Here is a 16,445-nt window from a genome sequence, read left to right on the forward strand (position 1 = left end):
TGGTCTGGGTTGGCGCCCCACCTTGGGTTGTCCCGTGGCGGAGATCTTTATGGGCTATACTCGGCCTTGTCTCAGGATGGTAAGTTGGTGGTGGAAGATATCCCTCTAGTGGTGTGGGGGCTGTGCTTTGGCAAAGTGGGTGGGGTTATATCTTGCTTGTTTTGCCCTGTCCGGGGGTGTCCTCGGATGGGGCCACAGTGTCTCCTGACCCCTCCTGTCTCAGCCTCCAGTATTTATGCTGCAGTAGTTTGTGTCGGGGGGCTAGGGTCAGTCTGTTATATCTGGAGTATTTCTCCTGTCCGGTGTCCTGTGTGAATTTAAGTATGCTCTCTCTAATTCTCTCTTTCTTTCTTTCTCTCTCTCAGAGCACCTGAGCCCTAGGACCATGCCTCACGACTACCTGGCATGATAACTCCTTTCTGTTCCCAGTTCACCTGGCCGTGCTGCTGCTCCAGTTTCAACTGTTCTGCCTGCGGCTATGGAACCCTGACCTGTTCACCGGACATGCTACCTGTCCCAGACCTGCTGTTTTCAACTCTCTAGAGATAGCAGGAGTGGTAGAGATACTATCAATGATCGGCTATGAAAAGCCAACTGACATTTACTCCCGAGGTGCTGACCTGTTGCACCCTCTACAACCACTGTGATTATTATTATTTGACCCTGCTGGTCATTTATGAACATTTGAACATCTTGACCATGTTCTGTTATAATCTCCACCCGGCACAGCCAGAAGAGGACTGGCCACCCCACATAGCCTGGTTCCTCTCTAGGTTTATTCCTAGGTTCTGGCCTTTCTAGTGAGTTTTTCCTAGCCACGGTGCTTCTACACCTGCATTGCTTGCTGTTTGGGGTTTTAGGCTGGGTTTCTGTACAGCACTTTGTGACATGAGCTGATGTAAGAAGGGCTTTATAAATACATTTGATTTGAGAAAAACCTTGGCTTAACTTCTCATACAGATAAAAACCTTGGCTTAACTTCTCATACAGAGAAAAAAAAGTACATATAAAAAAAGATGTGGGTCGTCATAGAGATACAAACTAGACAAGAATGGGAAAATGGGTTTCTTTTTCTAAAACATTAATATACACAAGGGAGTACATTTGGCATGGTACAAGAGGAAGTGATGTAACAGGAAGTCCTATGCTACGACGTGAACAATAGTGTCAATATGAGAAGCAGCTTTGAGGTAATGGAGGACACACATACAGTACTCTGGAACCCCTCTTTGCCTGCGTTTCAAGTCATTTTACATCACTCCAAAACTCCCATAACAATGAAAAGGCTAAACTTACATTTTCATCATGACAATAGCCTGGTTGTTTTGCATGAAACTCATATTACATTTTTACACAGGCCTTAAGTGTATAAAACAAACAAGCGAACGAAGCAAAAGTGATTAAAATGAATGTTTTCACAGAGTATTGGGAAAAGATGCGGGCAAAGAGCATATCATTAAGATGGGTGTTAGTAAGAGATCCTAAAACAACAGGAAGCTCGCAAATCCAAGAGCACTTCACAAAATATCTGATTTATAAAATAGTCTTTACTGGCCAGCAAAACAAAAACAACATCTGTGTCCACTGTATAAAAACAACGTGTGTAGTGATATCTGACAAGGTCAACAAGTAGGCAGCCTTCATAAACGCTATAAACACCCATTGACCTCTGTCTAACTCTTATACCTCCCAGGCTTCTTCACCTCCTCAAGTTAAATGACTAAATAAATAAATAGAGTATTCTAGGTTGTGCTTTGTTTTCACATTGGAACCACAATCAAATCCAATATTCCTGACGATCAACCCTATGTTCTCATCTCTGCTAAAATCACGTCAGGTTTAAAGAAAAGACAATATAAGGGAAATGATCAAACGGTCAAAGATGGTGATGTGATGATCTGTGTATAGAGATGTAAAAGGCTGCTAAGCCAGATGGGACTCTGGCTGATAAGCAACGTCAATGGCAGTCACAAGGAGGTTGGGTGTGGTCAATCACTGTTCCTAAATGTCAGAAACAGGACCAAACCTGGTCCAGCCGCTCAGGAGGACCTGGACCGTCAGTGGTAGGAACAGACTATTCCTTGGCCCCTCCCCTCGGGGGGGTTACTGCAGTGTTGGAACTATGTTTGTGTTCAACTGATGACATTTAGCAGGATAAGGCTGAGGACCAGACAAGTTTGTGGTCGAGGTTGACGATGCTCAGTTGAGGTCCGACCGCCCTGCCACAAACACAACAATAAACTATGCTCAGAGTTCATCATGGTTCTTGGTCAGGTCTTCTCCATAGTTGGTGGCCTGACTTCCTACAAACATGTTCCAGTTCTCCAGGATCTCCTCCTTGGTCAGCATTGTGTCCTGAGAAGAGAGAACCCAGTCAGGTTTACATAGAGTCGATAAGATCTCCTACTACTAAAGAACTAACACTTGAAATTCAATCCCTCCATTTTGACAGCTAAGACATTATAAAAAAAAGTGTCCTACATAATATTACCAGCCAGAGAATTGGTAAAGAGGAATGAAAACTCAAACAATCGTTTGTCATATTGGTCTGACTCGTAGACTAGGTTATAGGATCAGTACCTTGTCCTGGTCTGACTCGTAGACTAGGTTATAGGATCAGTACCTTGTCCTGGTCTGACTCGTAGACTAGGTTACAGGATCAGTACCTTGTCCTGGTCTGACTCGTAGACTAGGTTATAGGATCAGTACCGTGTCCTGGTCTGACTCGTAGACTAGGTTATAGGATCAGTACCTTGTCCTGGTCTGACTCGTAGACTAGGTTATAGGATCAGTACCATGTCCTGGTCTGACTCGTAGACTAGGTTATAGGATCAGTACCTTGTCCTGGTCTGACTCGTAGACTAGGTTATAGGATCAGTACCTTGTCCTGGTCTGACTCGTAGACTAGGTTATAGGATCAGTACCTTGTCCTGGTCTGACTCGTAGACTAGGTTATAGGATCAGTACCTTGTCCTGGTCTGACTCGTAGACTAGGTTACAGGATCAGTACCTTGTCCTGGTCTGACTCGTAGACTAGGTTATAGGATCAGTACCGTGTCCTGGTCTGACTCGTAGACTAGGTTATAGGATCAGTACCTTGTCCTGGTCTGACTCGTAGACTAGGTTATAGGATCAGTACCATGTCCTGGTCTGACTCGTAGACTAGGTTATAGGATCAGTACCTTGTCCTGGTCTGACTCGTAGACTAGGTTATAGGATCAGTACCATGTCCTGGTCTGACTCGTGGACTAGGTTATAGGATCAGTAGTTTGTCCTGGTCTGACTCATAGACTAGGTTATAGGATCAGTACCTTGTCCTGGCCTGACTCGTAGACTAGGTTATAGGATCAGTACCTTGTCCTGGTCTGACTCGTAGACTAGGTTATAGGATCAGTACCATGTCCTGGTCTGACTCGTAGACTAGGTTATAGGATCAGTACCTTGTCCTGGTCTGACTCGTAGACTAGGTTATAGGATCAGTACCTTGTCCTGGTCTGACTCGTAGACTAGGTTATAGGATCACTACCTTGTCCTGGTCTGACTCGTAGACTAGGTTACAGGATCAGTACCTTGTCCTGGTCTGACTCGTAGACCAGGTGTCGGGCCTCTGCCATGGCGTGATCGTAGTCCTGGGGCAGGATCCAGTGGCGAATCTCCGCCACGTCCATCTTTCCGTCCTTGTTCAGGTCCCGGAAGTCAGAGAACTGGTCTCGCTCTGTTCTGACCCAGTCTGGTTCTGGACCTCCCTCCTCATGGGAAAACATGTCCGCTGCAATGACACAGGAAGATATGGGATGACATACTCAAAGAAGGTCAAAAGCGAACCCTTTGTTTGAAAGTATGCTTATAAACCGTAACTAAATAGTTTGTTAACCATTAGTAAAAATGTTGTAAATCATTGTTTGTTCATCTGCATTTCCTGTATAAGCCATTTACTATAAGGACCTGTAATCAAAACTCTACTAACGGTATACAAGCAAGCTATGTGATGTTTCTAAGCAGTTTCTAAGTGGATATTCCTGTAAAAACACAACCTAAAAGGAACAGTGAAATCCTTGAATAGGAGAGCAGAGTTTCCCAAAGCAACCAACAAACAGGCCTTTGATTCCTAATCAGGTCACCGAGCTCACGGGGTTGCCCACATCTTGTGTTAGGAACTCTTCCTCTAGTCTAGAAGACCCAGGAGATACTAACACCAAACCTTGTAAACACTTCCAATATACCATGAGAACATGATATAGTTTGTGGAGAAAATAATTACACAAATTGGTTAAAAATAGTTTTGCATTAAAATGAGGGTAGACCTGTCCTCGTGTGTAAAAAAAAAGGAAATTCCGCTGAAAAAGGAGAGAATGACATTTTTTTTTACAAAAATTATGAAGTGAGTGAAAATGACCTGTAACCTGTGTTCATGAAGGGTTAGTCTCCTGATGCAGTGTCAACCCCAGTCACGCCTCCCCAACTCACCAATATACTCATCCTCGTCCACATGTCCGTCTCCATTCTTATCAATGTCCTCCAGAGTCTCCTGCACGCAAACACAGGCAATGATGTCATAAAAGGGGGACACAGAGGTCAACGGCAGTGGGACTCTCACTACTGACAGTAATAAAAGATAACAAAAAAGATACAGCCCCAGGCAGTATGAGTCGAGCTACGAGGCTCTGAGTGACACAACGATTACACAGCCACTGCTGATGATCAGCTAACCTCCTGGATTAGAGACCATGTCTGTTTTCAGAGATTAGATTTTACACACTTCCTTTAGAACAATCTATGGTTGCTTTACTTGCGTAATTTGAGATATATCTAACTAGCTGTTTATCTGGAAGAATGGATTGTATATACAGTGCATTAGGAAAGTATTCAGACCCCTTGACTTTTTCCACCTTGTTACTTTACAGCCTTATTCTAAAATGGACTAAAATAGTTACCCCCCCATCATCAATCTACACGCAATAACCTATAATGACAAATCAAAAACAGATTTAGAAATCTTAGCAAATGAATAAAAAAATGTAAAACAGAAATATTACATTTACATAAGTATTCAGACCATTTACTCAGTACTTTATTGAAGCACCTTTGGCAGCGATTCCAGCCTCAAGTCTTCTTGGGTATGACGCTACAAGCTTGGCACACCTGTATTTGGGGAGTTTCTCCCATTCTTCTCTGCAGATCCTCTCAAGCTGTGTCAGGTTGGATGGGGAGCGTTACTACACAGCTATTTTTAGGTCTCTCCAGGAGGTGTTCGATCAGGTTCAAGTCCGGGCTCTGGCTGGGCCACTCAAGAACATTGAGACTTGTCCCAAAGCCACTCCTGCGTTGTCTTGGCTGTGTGCTTAGGGTCGTTGTCCTGTTGGAAGGTGAACCCTCGACCCAGTGAGGTACGCTCTGGAGCAGGTTTTCATCAAGAATAACTGTATTTTGCTCCGTTCATCTTGCCTTCGATCCTGGCTAGTCTCCCAGTCACTGTCGCTGAAAAACATCCCAACAGCATGATGCTGCCACCACCAAGCTTCACCGTAGGGATGGTACCAGGTTTCCTCCAGACGTGACACTTGCCATTCAGGCCAAAGAGTTCAATCTTGGTTTCATCAGAAGGTCCTTCTCCCCCGATTGCTCAGTTTGGCCGGGAGGCCAGCTCTAGGAAGAGTCTTAGTGGTTCCAAACTTCTTCCATTTAAGAATGATGGAGGCCATTGTGTTCTTGGGGATCTTCAATGCTGCTGACATTTTTTGGTACCCTTCCCCAGATCTGTACCTCGACACAAACCTGTCTCTGAGCTCTACGGACAATTCCTTCCACCTCAGGGCTTGGTTTTTGATCTGACATGCACGGTCAACTGTGGGACCTTATATAGACGTGTGTTCCTTCCCAAATCAGGTTCTGAATACTTACGTAAATTAGGAACCTGTTTTTATTTTTTAAATATACATTTGCTAAAAGTTCTAAAAAACTATTTTTGCTTTGTCATTATGGGGTATTGTTTTATTTATTTATTTTTTAATTTTTTATTTTACCTTTATTTAACCAGGCAAGTCAGTTAAGAACAAATTCTTATTTTCAATGACGGCCTGGGAACAGTGGGTTAACTGCCTGTTCAGGGGCAGAACGACAGATTTGTACCTTGTCAGCTCGGGGGTTTGAACTCGCAACCTTCCGGTTATTAGTCCAACGCTCTAACCACTAGGCTACCCTGCCACCCCATTGTGTGTAGATTGATGAGGAAAATGTTTTATTGAATCCATTTTAGAATAAGGCTGTAACGTAACAAAATGTGGACAGAGTAAAGGTCTGAATACTTTGTGAATGCCCTGTATGGTGTAGATGTTTTTAAAGTTGTGAGCCATCCCTATACAGTCTCTTAGGTATGTTTACAGTGACGCAACTCATCCTGTCAACATTGCACAATCCTTGTGTTGTATTCCCTCGTTTGGGATTTAACTTCTATTTGCATGACTCCCTCTCTAAGGTTGTAGCAGTTGTTAAGAGAAGATGTGTCATGACGGACTCCCTAATGCCCCGTTTACATCATGACGTATTTCATTAAGCCCTACGTCATCTTCATGGAGTCTTGCCCCGCTACTGAACAGACCAGTGTAGTGTTTTGTAAGGCAATATGGAGGACACCCTGTCTCTCCTCAGAGATTGTCCCGCTACTGAACAGACCAGTGTAGTGTTTTGTAAGGCAAGATCGAGGACACTCTGTCTCTCCTCAGAGATTGTCCCGCTACTGAACAGACCAGTGCAGTGTTTTGTAAGGCAAGATGGAGGACACCCTGTCTCTCCTCAGAGATTGTCCCGCTACTGAACAGACCAGTGCAGTGTTTTGTAAGGCAAGATGGAGGACACCCTGTCTCTCCTCAGAGATTGTCCCGCTACTGAACAGACCAGTGCAGTGTTTTGTAAGGCAAGATGGAGGACACCCTGTCTCTCCTCAGAGATTGTCCCGCTACTGAACAGACCAGTGTAGTGTTTTGTAAGGCAAGATGGAGGACACTCTGTCTCTCCTCAGAGATTGCCCCGCTACTGAACAGACCAGTGTAGTGTTTTGTAAGGCAATATGGAGGACACCCTGTCTCTCCTCAGAGATTGTCCCGCTACTGAACAGACCAGTGTAGTGTTTTGTAAGGCAAGATCGAGGACACTCTGTCTCTCCTCAGAGATTGTCCCGCTACTGAACAGACCAGTGCAGTGTTTTGTAAGGCAAGATGGAGGACACCCTGTCTCTCCTCAGAGATTGTCCCGCTACTGAACAGACCAGTGCAGTGTTTTGTAAGGCAAGATGGAGGACACCCTGTCTCTCCTCAGAGATTGTCCCGCTACTGAACAGACCAGTGCAGTGTTTTGTAAGGCAAGATGGAGGACACCCTGTCTCTCCTCAGAGATTGTCCCGCTACTGAACAGACCAGTGCAGTGTTTTGTAAGGCAAGATGGAGGACACCCTGTCTCTCCTCAGAGATTGTCCCGCTACTGAACAGACCAGTGTAGTGTTTTGTAAGGCAAGATGGAGGACACCCTGTCTCTCCTCAGAGATTGTCCCGCTACTGAACAGACCAGTGCAGTGTTTTGTAAGGCAAGATGGAGGACACCCTGTCTCTCCTCAGAGATTGTCCCGCTACTGAACAGACCAGTGCAGTGTTTTGTAAGGCAAGATGGAGGACACCCTGTCTCTCCTCAGAGATTGCATTTATTTTGGGATATTGCAAAATATGACCTTTTTATTCAAGACAGGATAAATATATTGTTTCAGGTGATGAAACATGTTATGTTTCGTTACTTTTTCTTTCCTCAACTTGTTTCTCTAACTTTATAGCAAGTCAAGCAAGCCAAGAGCGCTTATGGGTAATGTGAACGAGGCTTAAGGTTGGAACTTTAGCAGTTGTAAGAAGAGAGGAATGCCATCACTACCTCAAAACGCAGTCAACCCCCTTACCAGCCAAAATAGCTTCACACTGTCACAGGCTGGTGACAACACACACACATACACCATGCTTCAAGCAGGTTATAAATGCCCCTGCTGAAGCCTACTGAAAGATTAAAGACCACTTACCCTGGGAAGTGGATGACTAATAATAAACATGTGTTATTAAAAATATAGAACATAATTAATATAGACCTCTCCATAGCAGGACTCATCTAGGATATCGCCTCTACAACACCAGTAGTATAGGGGTTCATCTCCTCTACACCACCAGTAGTATAGGGGTTCATCTCCTCTACAACACCAGTAGTATAGGGGTTCATCTCCTCTACACCACCAGTAGTATAGGGGTTCATCTCCTCTACACCACTAGAGTAGTATAGGGGTCCAACTCCTCTACAACACCAGTAGTATAGGGGTTCATCTCCTCTAAAACACCAGTAGTATAGGGGTTCATCTCCTCTACACCACCAGTAGTATAGGGGTTCACCTCTACAACACCAGTAGTATAGGGGTTCACCTCCTCTACACCACCAGTAGTATAGGGGTTCATCTCCTCTACAACACCAGTAGTATAGGGGTTCATCTCCTCTACACCACCAGTAGTATAGGGGTTCATCTCCTCTACACCACTAGAGTAGTATAGGGGTCCAACTCCTCTACAACACCAGTAGTATAGGGGTTCATCTCCTCTAAAACACCAGTAGTATAGGGGTTCATCTCCTCTACACCACCAGTAGTATAGGGGTTCACCTCTACAACACCAGTAGTATAGGGGTTCACCTCCTCTACTCCACCAGTAGTATAGGGGTTCATCTCCTCTACAACACCAGTAGTATAGGGGTTCATCTCCTCTACAACACCAGTAGTATAGGGGTTCATCTCCTCTACACCACCAGTAGTATAGGGGTTCATCTCCTCTACAACACCAGTAGTATAGGGGTTCATCTCCTCTACACCACCAGTAGTATAGGGGTTCACCTCCTCTACAACACCAGTAGTATAGGGGTTCATCTCCTCTACACCACCAGTAGTATAGGGGTTCATCTCCTCTACACCACTAGAGTAGTATAGGGGTCCAACTCCTCTACAACACCAGTAGTATAGGGGTTCATCTCCTCTACACCACTAGTAGTATAGGGGTTCATCTCCTCTACACCACCAGTAGTATAGGGGTTCATCTCCTCTACAACACCAGTAGTATAGGGGTTCATCTCCTCTACACCACCAGTAGTATAGGGGTTAATCTCCTCTACACCAACAGTAGTATAGGGGTTCACCTCATCTAGACCACTAGAGTAGTATAGGGGTTCACCTCCTCTACAACACCAGTAGTATAGGGGTTCACCTCCTCTAGACCACTAGAGTAGTATAGGGGTTCACCTCCTCTACAACACCAGCAGTATAGGGGTTCACCTCCTCTACAACACCAGCAGTATAGGGGTTCACCTCCTCTACAACACCAGCAGTATAGGGGTTCACCTCCTCTACAACACCAGTAGTATAGGGGTTCACCTCCTCTACAACACCAGTAGTATAGGGGTTCACCTCCTCTACAACACCAGTAGTATAGGGGTTCACCTCCTCTACAACACCAGTAGTATAGGGGTTCACCTCCTCTACAACACCAGTAGTATAGGGGTTCACCTCCTCTACAACACCAGCAGTAGAGGGGTTCACCTCCTCTACAACACCAGTAGTATAGGGGTTCACCTCCTCTAGACCACTAGAGTAGTATAGGGGTTCATCTCTTCTACAACACCAGCAGTATAGGGGTTCATCTCCTCTACAACACCAGTAGTATAGGGGTTCATCTCCTCTACAACACCAGTAGTATAGGGGTTCACCTCCTCTACAACACCAGTAGTATAGGGGTTCACCTCCTCTACAACACCAGTAGTATAGGGGTTTACCTCTACAACACCAGTAGTATAGGGGTTCATCTCCTCTACAACACCAGTAGTATAGGGGTTCATCTCCTCTACAACACCAGCAGTATAGGGGTTCACCTCCTCTACAACACCAGTAGTATAGGGGTTCACCTCCTCTACAACACCAGTAGTATAGGGGTTCACCTCCTCTACAACACCAGCAGTATAGGGGTTCACCTCCTCTACACCACCAGTAGTATAGGGGTTCATCTCCTCTACAACACCAGTAGTATAGGGGTTCATCTCCTCTACAACACCAGCAGTATAGGGGTTCACCTCCTCTACAACACCAGTAGTATAGGGGTTCACCTCCTCTACAACACCAGTAGTATAGGGGTTCATCTCCTCTACACCACTAGAGTAGTATAGGGGTTCATCTTCTCTACACCACCAGTAGTATAGGGGTTCATCTCCTCTACACCACCAGTAGTATAGGGGTTCATCTCCTCTACACCACTAGAGTAGTATAGGGGTCCAACTCCTCTACAACACCAGTAGTATAGGGGTTCATCTCCTCTAAAACACCAGTAGTATAGGGGTTCATCTCCTCTACACCACCAGTAGTATAGGGGTTCACCTCTACAACACCAGTAGTATAGGGGTTCATCTCCTCTACAAAACCAGTAGTATAGGGGTTCATCTCCTCTACAACACCAGTAGTATAGGGGTTCATCTCCTCTACACCACCAGTAGTATAGGGGTTCATCTCCTCTACACCACCAGTAGTATAGGGGTTCATCTCCTCTACACCACTAGAGTAGTATAGGGGTCCAACTCCTCTACAACACCAGTAGTATAGGGGTTCATCTCCTCTACACCACTAGTAGTATAGGGGTTCATCTCCTCTACACCACCAGTAGTATAGGGGTTCATCTCCTCTACAACACCAGTAGTATAGGGGTTCATCTCCTCTACACCACCAGTAGTATAGGGGTTCATCTCCTCTACACCAACAGTAGTATAGGGGTTCATCTCCTCTACACCACTAGAGTAGTATAGGGGTTCATCTTCTCTACACCACCAGTAGTATAGGGGTTCATCTCCTCTACACCACCAGTAGTATAGGGGTTCACCTCCTCTACAACACCAGTAGTATAGGGGTTCACCTCCTCTACAACACCAGTAGTATAGGGGTTCACCTCCTCTACAACACCAGTAGTATAGGGGTTCACCTCCTCTACAACACCAGTAGTATAGGGGTTCACCTCCTCTACAACACCAGTAGTAGAGGGGTTCATCTCCTCTACACCACCAGTAGTATAGGGGTTCACCTCCTCTACACCACCAGTAGTATAGGGGTTCACCTCCTCTACAACACCAGTAGTATAGGGGTTCACCTCCTCTACAACACCAGTAGTATAGGGGTTCACCTCTACAACACCAGTAGTATAGGGGTTCATCTCCTCTATAACACCAGTAGTATAGGGGTTCATCTCCTCTATAACACCAGTAGTATAGGGGTTCACCTCCTCTACAACACCAGCAGTATAGGGGTTCACCTCCTCTAGACCACTAGAGTAGTATAGGGGTTCATCTCCTCTACAACACCAGTAGTATAGGGGTTCACCTCCTCTACAACACCAGTAGTATAGGGGTCATCTCCTCTACAACACCAGTAGTATAGGGGTTCATCTCCTCTACAACACCAGCAGTATAGGGGTTCACCTCCTCTACAACACCAGTAGTATAGGGGTTCACCTCCTCTACAACACCAGTAGTATAGGGGTTCACCTCCTCTAGACCACTAGAGTAGTATAGGGGTTCATCTTCTCTACACCACCAGTAGTATAGGGGTTCATCTCCTCTACAACACCAGCAGTATAGGGGTTCACCTCCTCTACACCACCAGTAGTATAGGGGTTCACCTCCTCTAGACCACTAGAGTAGTATAGGGGTTCATCTCCTCTACACCACCAGTAGTATAGGGGTTAATATCCTCTACACCACCAGTAGTATAGGGGTTCATCTCCTCTACACCACCAGTAGTATAGGGGTTCACCTCCTCTACAACACCAGTAGTATAGGGGTTCATCTCTTCTACAACACCAGCAGTATAGGGGTTCATCTCCTCTACAACACCAGTAGTATAGGGGTTCATCTCCTCTACAACACCAGTAGTATAGGGGTTCATCTCCTCTACAACACTAGAGTGGTATATGGGTTATGGGCCTACTATGGTAGGGAGTAGGCACGTCATATTACCCAATAATAACAACATGGATGTGACCTAACGTCATGGCTTGGGTCTGACTTGGAAAGACTGCCCCTATTGACTACAACCACAAGGTGTGATCACTACAATCAATGAAGACAACACTGACCAAGAGGCAACCCAGAAACATTTCTGAAAAATGAACCATCAATAATTAACTCTGTCAAATGGGTATTACAGTTTTCATGAAGACAGAAGCCGAGTGCATTAGTTTCTCCATGTTTGCCACGCGACTGTTCAGCGCTGTCAGTTTTATATTTAAGTGGCATGGGTCGGTTTGTCCCACTAGACCTGTTCCAAAACATCTACACAGAATTTCCAGGCTGAGTTAAGTGTCATTAGAGAGCGGGATCTGAATGCAGAGCACTCCTAGTGGGACATCAGACAGAAACAGATTTCACAGAAACTCTCATCTGTTCCAAGAACTACAAAACATTTTCAGAAAGCCAGTCAACTCGTCTATAGAGTACGATGAGGAGTTTTCAATACAGCTGTGAACTTTTCACATAACTCAGGGTTTAAAGCTGCTTCTCAAATACAGCCCTGATTTTCTACGTTTCGTTTCAACTTAATCCATAACAAGTTCAGAGGTTCTCCTTTCAGTTTTCTAGGCTGCTGTGGAGTTTGCGGTTTCTCCATCTACTGATCCACTACCACAACCCATGTGAGAGTTTCTGCATTAGCCAACTCATTTCTGCTAAGGGAGTAGAAACAGGCTGGTCATCCAGGACAACACTAGACATTTCAGTGCAGATTTGGAACACTAACCAGGACCACGATGTCCTTCATGTGGTCAAACTCCTCTGGGTGGAGGAAGGAGGTGAACTCTTCTCTATCAGCTGCCAGATCTCCATCCAGATCAGCTGTTTGAAATCTCCTCTCGTCCCTGGGCAGCATCTTCTTGAAGCTGAACTGGTCTGTGGCCTCTTCAAACTCCTCTGGGTTAGCTTGGAGGAAAGACAAACAAGTGGTTGGTGTTCAAACAACTGAAGTAGACATGCTGGCTTAAATAACTAGGTAGGTCATGAATTTGAATGGAAGGTGTGATATTGTTAGCTGTCAGACAACCAGAGAGGAGAGAGGGGCCATGGGTCGGACAACCAGAGAGGAGAGAGGGGCCATGGGTCGGACAACCAGAGAGGAGAGAGGGGCCATGGGTCAAACAACCAGAGAGGAGAGAGGGGCCATGGGTCGGACAACCAGAGAGGAGAGAGGGGCCATGGGTCGGACAACCAGAGAGGAGAGAGGGGCCATGGGTCGGACAACCAGAGAGGAGAGAGGGGCCATGGGTCGGACAACCAGAGAGGAGAGAGGGGCCATGAGTCAGACAACCAGAGAGGGGAGAGGGGCCATGAGTCAGACAACCAGAGAAGAGAGAGGTGAGGATTTGATTGAATCTTCAGTCAAAACAGCTACATAACATGTCATAAGCAGGTCATATCTGACAGAACATGTCATAAGCAGGTCATATCATATCCGACAGAACATGTCATAAGCAGGTCATATCTGACAGAACATGTCATAAGCAGGTCATATCATATCCGACAGAACATGTCATAAGCAGGTCATATCATATCCGACAGAACATGTCATAAGCAGGTCATATCATATCTGACAGAACATGTCATAAGCAGGTCATATCATATCTGACAGAACATGTCATAAGCAGGTCATATCATATCTGACAGAACATGTCATAAGCAGGTCATATCATATCTTACACAGATAGTAGCCATAGGTAGCCTGCTTGTACTCATCCCACGAGATCTTGTTGTCTTTGTTGAGGTCGTAATCCGTCCACACCTTGGCCACGTTCTCGTAGACATAACGCTTCTGCACCCGCTTGATCCAGGCCTTCAGTTCAGTGATGGTGACATAGCCATCTCCATCACCGTCTATCCGGTCCACTATCTTACTGTGGGACACAGAGCGCACACAAACACTACTATAGTATATCGTTCATTTCCTTTAATTATAATGCACAGCCATACATAGATGCAGTTAAATATAATGGACCATATATTTTCTTTAGAAAAGGTAACCGAGACATGAGTTGATGTCTTCAGGGGCATAAGTAAGCAGTCATTCTAGCAAAACAACACTATCAGTTTATACATACTGTCAGCCGGCGATGAGAGAATAAAAAACTATTGAGTTATATGTTTGCTTTGGGAGGAACTTGTGCCTAAATAATATTGAGTGTGTTATATTTAGGAAGTTAGTTTTCCACCAACGAGGGTAAACGTATTTATATCTATCTTGGTTGCCACGTTGTGATGTTAAGAGGGTCCTCCCACTCAATGCGATTCAGGAAAGGGAATTCTCAGGGAGAAGGGCCAACACAACCTACACCCATTTCAGCCAACGTGTGTAACATAGAGCCAACATGTCATTTGAACAGTGGCAAAGATGAAACAGAACTACAGGAAGCTAGACAGGTCTCTCTATGAAATAACACACCGCCGTTGACACGTTCCATGGGTTCCCACACACATTTAAAAACCCCGAACAAGATTCTGCTCGTGGTTCTCAACTTTTATCCAACTCTCTCAACACCACAAAACTTCCTCTTGCTTCTGTAATGCATTATCCATAATTAAGAACTACACTCTGCAATTATAATATGACCGGGGAATGTGTGCGAGCGAATAGCACTCGCTCTACATTTAAAAGCGTAATAATGTACCGTTATATCATGCGGGTCTGCTGGCATGCAAACGTCTCAGGCACCACTTGGGCGAGTTGTGAATTTTTAATAACCCAAAGCCAAGATACCACGAAATACATTAACAGGAATATGCGACTATTGTGACCCACTAAGGCGGCCCATAACTGTGGAGATATGTGACAATAGCCCACATTACGCACCAGAGGTTGGTTGCGTCACCACCGCTTGCTGTCCAGATAGAGATCGCGACGCAAAGACACCAACGTGAAGAGTTATCAGAGAATAATGGAACTGAGGAGAACCGAATAAACTGTCGTCTTTCAACTAGTTTTGCACTTTAGTGACCCTGCATTGTATCACATGTATCTCTAGTGTTTGCAGGGGAACCTTACCCAAGCCTGTCTTTGCTCTCCTCCGGGGTAAGCTGGTCGAAAGTAGTAGCGTCCTCCTTTCCCAGAAAGGCCTCATGATCGAATTGGAAGCTCTGGTTGTCTTCGTTGGCCTGTTTAATTAGTTCTAACGGGTCGTGGTGGACGCGTTCTTTTCTTAGCGTTGGTTTACCGAGCACGACACAAGAGCAGAGGAGCAGAACGCACACGTAGCCGTACGCGTCCATCAGTAGGATGTTTGAGGACAGATCAGCTGTTGCGGAGTGAAGCTACGTGAGCTAAGTAACAAGCCGTATTTAGCCCGCTGCTACAAATGTAGCCAGTTTGTTACAAGTCTACGGAGGCGAAATAAATCAACAGCGCAAGCTGGCTACTTTCTTACTTTGAGGAGCGTAACAATGTTGCCGAAACGTGGCATCCAAGCATCAAGTCTTGCAGTAGAGTATAGGTGCATTTAAAAACATTACCCAGGTCACTTCAGACAATTACAGCCCGCCCCAGGTCTTATTTTCGTTTCAAACATGCCCGGCTGGTTACCACGGGACACCACAGAGCTCAACCTAGCGAGGTTGCTTCCTACTTCACGTACAACCATTCACATATTCGGCTTCAGCGCTGGTTCAACCTCACTCATTGTTAGTGTCCCTGCCATTGGTCCACGGGCTGTCTGTAACACGAGATGACTATGGGCGCCACGTTGCAAAATGACACGTAAACACTGCCGTAGAACTCTCACGCATTTTTTGAGGGGCTGCCAAAAATAGTTGTGCCCCTCCGTAATCACTGTGTTGACTCCCTGTTTTATTGATATGGGTATGTTTATGTGTTCTCTCTCCTCTCTCAATATTCAATTGAATTCAATTATCTCTCTCTCTCTCTCTGTGTGTGTGCGCGTGTGTGTGTGTGTGTGTGTGTGCGCGCGCGCGCGCGCGTGTGTGTGTTTTCTTCAGAATATACCAGACTATTGATTTAACATAACAAATGCACAAAGCAGAATACCACACCCGTCATATTTCACACTTGTAGGGTCCCAGGTCTTTAGCTGAAGACAGCAGTAAAACAACTCATGGTTATTACCATGACAGGCAATGATACATAGGACAAATAGCATCATATTATTATTTCACATTTACACTTCAGTCATTTAGCAGACACTCTTCTCCAGAGTGACTTACAGTAGTGAGAGAATACATTCTTTTTCACACTTTTCCTATTTCAATATGTTCTAACATGCAATATGAGAGTCTGTGTACCCTGGAAACAACTTGCTGACAGCATCCTCCCTCATCTCCATTTGGAGGCAGGAGAACATGTATTT

At 45.2% G+C, this 16,445-nt stretch overlaps 1 protein-coding gene across 1 annotated transcript; it reads right to left on the reverse strand.

Moving 5' to 3' along the window:
- Positions 1-1,052: 1,052 nt before the first annotated feature.
- Positions 1,053-15,706, reverse strand: LOC110506939 (reticulocalbin-1). Its single transcript, XM_036981307.1, has 6 exons — positions 15,131-15,706; positions 13,792-13,985; positions 12,839-13,017; positions 4,468-4,528; positions 3,570-3,769; positions 1,053-2,355 (listed from the first exon to the last, which is right to left on the reverse strand). The coding sequence occupies exons 1-6, from the start codon at positions 15,352-15,354 to the stop codon at positions 2,248-2,250; spliced, it is 966 nt and encodes a 321-aa protein (XP_036837202.1). The 5' UTR covers positions 15,355-15,706; the 3' UTR covers positions 1,053-2,247.
- Positions 15,707-16,445: the final 739 nt, after the last annotated feature.

Source organism: Oncorhynchus mykiss, chromosome 6 (assembly GCF_013265735.2).
Source record: "Oncorhynchus mykiss isolate Arlee chromosome 6, USDA_OmykA_1.1, whole genome shotgun sequence".
NCBI lineage: Eukaryota > Metazoa > Chordata > Actinopteri > Salmoniformes > Salmonidae > Oncorhynchus > Oncorhynchus mykiss.